Raw genomic sequence first — 8588 nt, forward strand, 5'->3', positions numbered from 1 at the left:
AACACAAGAAGGAAAGATATTCAAACACACAAGTGTCCAACCAAACACCAAATAATCAATGAAATTAGTGCAAGTGCCAACAATAACAATATTCCATTGGGAGATAATGCAACTTAGTCTATAATCAACCATCACACTAAATGCACAAAACGCAACAATGACAATGCTCCTGAATGCTTAAGACAGTTCCACAATAAACAATGATGGAGATTCCTCCACCTTACGAGATGTGGCTTATACAAAAACATTTCAATTATTAAAATAGTAATTAACAATGATTTTCGGAACATAACCAATTAATAAAAATAACATTTTAAAAATAGTAACCATAATTAAAATCAATTTAATAAACTGCCACACAAGTAAAAATTCATATGCAAGGAATCAAAATATCAGTCCACTAAGCCAATAATTTAATTACAACATTAACATAATTTAAAACGTAAGGATTACAAACTAATTTTTTAAATGTTGGTTGCTTAGGATCACATGCACTATAAACGTAAGGACCACCGTTGAAAGCCATGCAAAAATCTACAATTTTATATTTATATGTGTATATATACACATATACATATACACGTAAACACTATAAATCATGCCAACCATTAACAAAGCCATGCAAATATTTATATTTATATATTTCATATATTTATACATTCACATGCACATAACTAAATACGACATCATGCAAATATAGTTATGTACAGAATATTGATATATTATCTCATTAATTTTAAAAATAAACAACACCAAAAGACCAAGCTTTACACTACTCACACGACATAACATTGGTTTCACGAATCCTCAAAGCACTACTCCCTCTGGGCTTTCTATTAACAGCAACCTCCTTTGTCTTTATTTGGTTGTGGCTTCTATGCAGATTAGACGAGAGGCTTCAATGGATGATATAAAAGAGGTGGTGTTGGTCAGTGTTGGGCAGAGGTGGCCTGATGTCGGTGCAAGGAAATCAACGGTTAGGGACGAGGGTGACTGTGGAGCGATGAGATGTTGGGGCGATGGAAGAACTCACGATGGCGGTGATAGGGCGGACAATGGTGCATTGATGGAGATGACTCCAAGGCAGCGTGATGAAAGGGAGGGACGACTTGGGGGTACGGATAGGGGCAGTTGGCTGACGGTGTGGCGACTAAGAGGATCGGTGCTTAGTGATGGAATGAAGGAGATAATGCCTGACGTTGGGGAGTGAAAGTTGGTAATCAGTCTTTTATTAGGTTTGATAGTAGGAAAGTTTGACCAAATGTATTCATTCTTTTTTAGTCATAACTCTGAAACCTAATTGATGATGATGATAGAGCACACACACCTAAGCCACCACTCTCTCGACAAAGTACAGTTTTTCGTTGCTTTTGAAAATTGTTTTTAGAAAATACCTTTAAAAAGTACTTTTAAAAAATTTAAATATTTGGTATTGTTATAAAAAATGCTTTTGAAAAATAAAATATCCATATTAGACATGATATTATAAAGTAATAAATATGTGTTTAAATAATATTCAAATTAGTTAATATTATGATATTTTAGCAAAAAAATAAAAAATAATTTATTATAACTTATTGTTAATATTTTAATATATAATATTAATTTTAAATATTTCTAAGTAATTAATATTAATTATTTATTAACTTTAATTAGAATATATAAACTATATTTAAATATAATAATTAAATAATTGTAATTAGATATTGACACAACTGTATTATTATAAAAATTATTTTTTATTTTTAATTAATGCTTTTAACACATTTGTATTATTTTATTTTAAAATGTATTTGAATATATAACTCATATTAGATATTAACATAACATAGAAAACATAAACCTAAAAAATTAAAATATTACATATATTTGGATTAAAGTTTTAAAAAGGGATAATATTTATATACCAAATATAAATACTAAAAATTTTACAATAGCATTTACAATTTAAAGTGAATTCATTAAACTAGAAGCTATAGCATCTCTTGTTAATTCCATTTCAAAACCACTTGAATTGTTTGATTCACTGTCATCATCACTATCTTCGTCGTCGTCATCATCATCACTTTATCGACCATGCGCATTTTCTGAATCAATAATTGTAATAGCCCGATTTTAGGCTTAGTCGGAACAGTGGTTTCGGGACCACAAATCCGACGAAAAAAAAATGTAATGGCTTGAATTTTCAGAGGTGTCGGAACGGTGATTCGAGATCACTAAATTCGACAAATGGGTAGAAAATATTATTAATTTAGTAAGTATAAGTTAAATATGAAGTTAGGAAAATTTTTGAAATAGTGAATAGTGCACTAGAAATAAATATTAAAATAATTAGAATCGAAATGAGGTATCAAGACCTCGGGGATTTTAAACTGAGCCATAAATATTTTTATAAATATTTATGGAGTGTTAAAAAGTTAGTATTAAAGTTTCGTTAAGAAATTTTAAAGTTCCGATAATTAATTGAACAAAAAGGACTAAATTGTAACAAATGCAAAATTTTGGGAAATGATTAAATAGCTTAAATGATAAAAGGAAGAGGGCTTAAAAGGCAAATAGACCCAAGGTCTATTTGGGCTGGACGGCAGAGGCATGAAATCAGCAAGAACGTAAGGAGAATTAAGGGCAAAATTGGAAAATTGCAAAATTTGCTTAATAAAGTTAGGACCCAAGTGGAATTATCTAGATTTCTCTTCATTTTTCTGAATTCTCATCAGCTAAAACACCATGGAAGGGCTTCTTCAAGCTGGTTCTTCATATTTTTATTACAAGTAAGTTCAATTCTTGACTATTTCTTGAAATTTTTGTATTTTTATGACTTTTACAACTAGGCCCACTTGTTAAATCCATTAGTTTTTGATTTTATGAAAGAAGTTGAAAGTTGATATGAATATGTGCTGGAAGTATATGATGATTTAGCATGAAATTAGAGCTTTAAATTGTTCATATGCTGATTTTATTGAAAGAATTGAATAGAAAGTGAATGTTTGGGACCTAATAGTAAAAGAGTTTGAAGATAGAGTTATATGTGAAAATTCTGAATTTCAATAGTTGTGTAACAACTTATAATGTCTAGTAAAGTACTAATTGAGAAAATTAGATTAATTGAGGGGTTAATTGAGAAAGGACCGAATTGTATAAACTGTGAAATTTGGGGCAAAATGGAAATCAACATTTTGCACTAAAGCAGTTTTGGACAGCAGCAGTAGTGTAACTTTGAAAAATCACCAAAAATTTTAGAGATTGAATTAGAGGATGAATAAAATATGAAACTAAATCTTATTGAGTCTAGTTTCTTATAAAAGAAATGATGTGAGCAATAGAATTGTAAATCATGAGATATAATAGATTTTGTGAGACAAGGTCAGAATGAATTCGGGTTCCCCTGTTCTGACTTTGGAAAATCATTAAAAATTGTACAAAAATTATTATGAGTTATAGTTTATATGGTTAGAATCGTTAATGAGTCTATTTTTAGAAGAAACAAGCTAAAACATCATCCGAATTCTGTACAATGAGATAATTAATTTTTAGTGAAGAGTGGTCGGAACTGTCAGACAGCGAAACAGGGGAAACTTTAAAGAATAAACTGTACTATTTGGCTGAACCAAAAATTATGAAAATTTTATGGTATGAAGATATGTGAGTCTAGTTTCAGGGAAAATTAACGGATCTTAATTTGGAGCTCTGTAGCTCCATATAAAAATAATTTAGTGACTCTGACTCGGATAAACAGCTTTGAATATACATGTTAGTGAATATTGAAATTATGGTTAATGTTGTTTAAGTGTGTTATACACATTAAGGATGTGGAATGGAGAGGAGGAAGAGGAAAATTGGGAAATATATGAATGATTCGTGTATAAATGGTCATATGTTTGATTATAACTCATAAACGATGAAATATGAATGATGCTTATTTTTGTGCATTATTGGTCATGGTTTAAGCTCATGTGTGAAAATAAAGTTTCATAGTATGTGTGTATGGTATATTCAGTATATGATTTGGCATGAAATAATACCATGAATGGTTTATGAATTAACACATGTTGGTAAGCCTGATATATGAATAAATGATCAAATTGAGCGGAACGCCGGATTTGAGTACTTCTGATCAAGTGACAAAATGATAAGTGGTAGCTTTAGCTACACTTATCTGATCAAGTGACAAGTGGAAAGTGATAAGTAATAGCTTCGGCTATACTTATCTGATCAAGTGACAAAGTGATAAGTGATAGCTTCGGCTACACTTATCTGATCAAGTGACAAGTGAAAAGTGATAAGTGATAGCTTCGGCTATACTTATCTGATCAAGAGACAAAGTGATAAGTGATAGCTTTAGCTACACTTATCTGATCAAGAGACAAAGTGATAAGTGGCTACACTTATCTGATCAAGAAACAAAGTGATAAGTGGCTACACTTATCTGATCAAGAAACAAAGTGATAGGTGGCTACACTTATCTGATCAGGGACAAGTGATAAGTGATCATACGTAAGACCATAGTTATACTATGGCAAAGTGAAAGTGAAGTACTCAATTTTCCGTGACCGTTCCGTAATTTGATTAAGGATGGTAAGTGACAAATGGGCCCAAAAGAATTAAAGTAAATGGATAAGTGGTAGTGTATTTATATCAGGACGATGTTGTTATTCAAACTAAAATGATATTTTCATTGCTAAATTGAAAATTTCATAAATGTGTTATTGAATGGTATAATCAATAAACATTGAGTTAAATGGTAAATACGTATTAGTTTTGAATTTGATGTCATTGAATTGTACGTGAATTAAATGGAAATTGCTAGTGATATGATTTAAATTATGAGCATGAGAAATTGCGAATTGAATGAAATGGAAATGAAGCATTAAATTGCATGAGTATGTATCGGGTCTCGCAGGCCCTAATTATTATGATTATAATATTTTGAGGATATACTGTGAAAAGTTATAGAAACATGTTAATTATTTTGAAAGTTTTAATTTTGATGAAATTTTATAACTCGGTTAAATACGTTTACAAGTGTATGTGTTTTGGTAATGCCTCGGTCCCTATTCCGGTGTTGGATACGGGTAAGGGGTGTTACAATAATATTCTCATATGCCCAGTTAATATCTTCGTATTCCATAAAATCTGCATCATTTCGACCGAAATGTTTTCAGATAAAATTGTGTATTGTCATTGTAGCAACAACGATCATGGTTTGCTTTTCAAAAATATAACTTGGCATATCCCTTAAAATGGCCCTTTTTTTCAAAACACCAAAAGATCGTTCAATCACACTACGTAATGATGAATGTGAATGATTGAATATCTCTTCTATACCAGATATCGGTCTACCTCTACGAAAGTCAAGTAAATGATATCGTATGGGTTTTGCTTATGATTGCGGCACTCTTTAATATGTACCATTTGCAATACATTTAAGTAAAAATATTATTATATATAAAGTCCTAAGGCAGTCATTAAGAAAACCCATGTAGTTACTTCAAACATGTGGTATTATTGATTATCAAAGTAATGGCATTAAAGGCATGACTTCCCCACTCCACCGGTCCAGGTGCAACTGCATTAATGGAGTAAAAAAGACACATACCTAGCTACAAAACTCAATTATGGCTTGTTTCCAAACCTTACCGAACCATGAACTCAACATGATACTTCAAACAATTGAATCACCAAACTAAAAGAGAAAAAAAGAATTTCAAAAACTAGAATAAATTGCTTGGATGTTTAAGTTCAAACCTGGGAATATATATATAGAAACGCAAAAGTTGAAGCAAAAAGAAAAGAAAAAAGCCAGTGTAACCTCCAGTAAGAAGCTCAAAAGAATGGAAATGCTAGCATTTACCAATCAAAATTAATATATAGTAAAGTAATTAAGTTGAAAAAAGAACTTTGCAAATGAAGAAGAGACAGAAAACAACACACATAAAAAATGGACAAAGACTGATGATGTTTGTAAACCATCCAGAAAATAGAATAAGAAGAGAACAAATCCATCAACCACCTCTCTGAAAACTATCCATTTGCCAGCAGAGGAAAAAACCAGCACCAGCAGAGGAACAAAGAACGAGCGATGAGAGAAGAGATGAGAGCAAAGAACCAGTGTTGTATGTGTGGTTAAAAAAGTAAAAGACCAGCCCAAAAGTACTTTTCGGCTGAAAAAGCTAAAAAATTCTACTTTTTCATCTGCCCAAAAGCACTTCAAATAAGTTCGAAATTTGCTACCAAATGAAGTCTGTTCTGCATTACTTTTTAGAGAAAAGCACTTTTCCTTTACTGAATTGAATTAATGGAAAAAAACGACAAAGAGTGTAATTTTTACTTTACTTTACTGAAAGTGAATGGATAAATATGGAATTAGAGAATAAAGAAAATTGGGGAGAAAAGAAGAAGAAGAAGGAGAAGTGTTGTCATGATTATGACCCTTGGATATTATGGAAGAAGTGAAGAAATAATTGCAATTGGATATTAATTATAATGTTGGGATTTTTATTAAGGTTTTAATTATATTAATTGTTACATGGCCGTGTGGCTCAAATGGACGTGTGGAAGAGGTCAGTTTATGTGGCTCAAGTACTTGTTTTGATTTTCAATTCTTGATAAGTGTCAAAAGTAACATATTTTAATTTCGTTCTTAATACGTTTTTAGATGATTAATCAATGCAAAATGGTGAATTTTATACTCATAATCCTTTAAATTTATATTTCTATACTTATAAGAGCATTTTGAGAGAAAAATGAGTGAAAACGGAGCGAAAATCAGACAATTGGAGTAGATTTTAGGAGCCACATGGGTTGGACACACGATCATGTGAGCCACACGAGCTGCCAGACAGCCATGTGCCAAACCGTGTGGATTTCGCGTTTCACACTCCAAATATGTGGAATCACGCAGTTTTTAGGTTTTTCGGGCATTCTTAGACCTATATATACCAAATATAAGGAGAGAAGTAAGAGCCGTCAGAGAATATTGAAGAAAACAACTCAGAAGACACCATTGAAGCCAACTTTGAAACAGATTTCCACTAAGATTGAAGATCTCCTTTTGATTTATTTGAAGTTTATTATGAGTTTCTTTATTTTTTGTGGTTATATTGTCTTTGAGATGTTTTTATTCGCGATTATGAACTAATTTTCTAATACCTAGGGGAGATGAACCTTATGATGAATTTTGTCTTTTGATTTCTGTTTTATGCAATGAATAATTGAATCTTATTCTTAGTTATGTGTGCTTAATTCTTGATTTAATATTTTCGAATTATTAATTCATGTTTGATGTGCTTAATTCAAAGTAGATCTAGCATAATTGAGTGGAGTTGCATGTAATCTTAGAAATAGGACGACATAAATCTACCGAATTAGGTATTCATAAACGAGAACTCAATCATATCCATCGGCACAAAACCCAACCAGGCGAGTCACATTTACATAGTGGATTCTACCCATCGAACTCACCTCATTGATGAACTCTTAATAGTTAACTAAAGTTTGCTTTCTACTTTTTTTTTATTTCTATTTTTAAGAAATTGTTATTTTATTAATTCAATTATCAAAATTAATATTATTTTATTTAAATTAGATTAATCCTCATTTAATTATTACAAGTATATTATTTTAGAATTATAAAAATTATTATTTAATAAATTAAACAAATAAACATTTAAAATCACATACATTACATTAAAAACTAATATATCTAAATATATATTTTACCACTTATTTTAATCTTGTTATTTTTAATTTCATCAAAATTATATATCACTCGAGCCACTGCGACTGCTGACTGGCGATTATTGCCTGCATAATTTGATGAAAGGTTCTGAATTAATACATCCAAGACTTTTATGAGCATCGCCATTGACTGACCGACGACTTGTATGAAAGAATTTTCCACATTAGCTTTATTATGGACAGATTTTTCAAAGAAAGACTTGCTCTCAGTTGCAGCCATAAAATAAATGAATGATTGGCATTTTACATTAAAGAACATCCCATTGTTTATTTCTTCATCGGAGCTCCACCGGAACCTGATGATGTTAAGACCCAGACTTGTCTTGTTTAGCGTCTTTGCCCTTACTTTATCTCTATCCCCAGATGTTTCCGATGGTAGAGTAGGCAAAAGCAACCACTGCAACCCATCTTTGTGTGGACACGTTAATATCAGTCACCCTTTCCGACTAAAGGGTCAGCCTCGAGAATGTGGTGACCGTAGGTTTGAATTAGAGTGCAAGGGAAACCGCACCAGTTTTCCCACGAAATACGGAAACTTTTATGTCCTAAACATCTCTTATGTTTACGGAACGCTTCGACTTGTGGATGTGAGTCTGGTCGATGAAAACTGCTCAATTCCTCGCAGTTCCATTGTCGATTCTTCAGACAGCTATCTAGAATACATAATAGCGAATGGAGCAGACACCATGTATCTGGTAAATTGCACGACAAAGATGAAGTCTTCTTCAGTTTATGTCGATGCTTCTCGTTGCCCAACCAATAGCTCTTCTTCTCCTTGGACCTACTTCTACTTTCCGGTCTCGTTTTCAAATATATCTGATTTCCATCATTCGTGCAGATTTATATGTTAA

At 31.6% G+C, this 8588-nt stretch overlaps 1 protein-coding gene across 1 annotated transcript; it reads left to right on the plus strand.

Moving 5' to 3' along the window:
* Positions 1-7863: 7863 nt before the first annotated feature.
* Positions 7864-8588, plus strand: LOC121203393 (uncharacterized). Its single transcript, XM_041092104.1, has one exon. The coding sequence runs from the start codon at positions 7965-7967 to the stop codon at positions 8586-8588; it is 624 nt and encodes a 207-aa protein (XP_040948038.1). The 5' UTR covers positions 7864-7964.

This window comes from Gossypium hirsutum, chromosome D04 (assembly GCF_007990345.1).
Source record: "Gossypium hirsutum isolate 1008001.06 chromosome D04, Gossypium_hirsutum_v2.1, whole genome shotgun sequence".
NCBI lineage: Eukaryota > Viridiplantae > Streptophyta > Magnoliopsida > Malvales > Malvaceae > Gossypium > Gossypium hirsutum.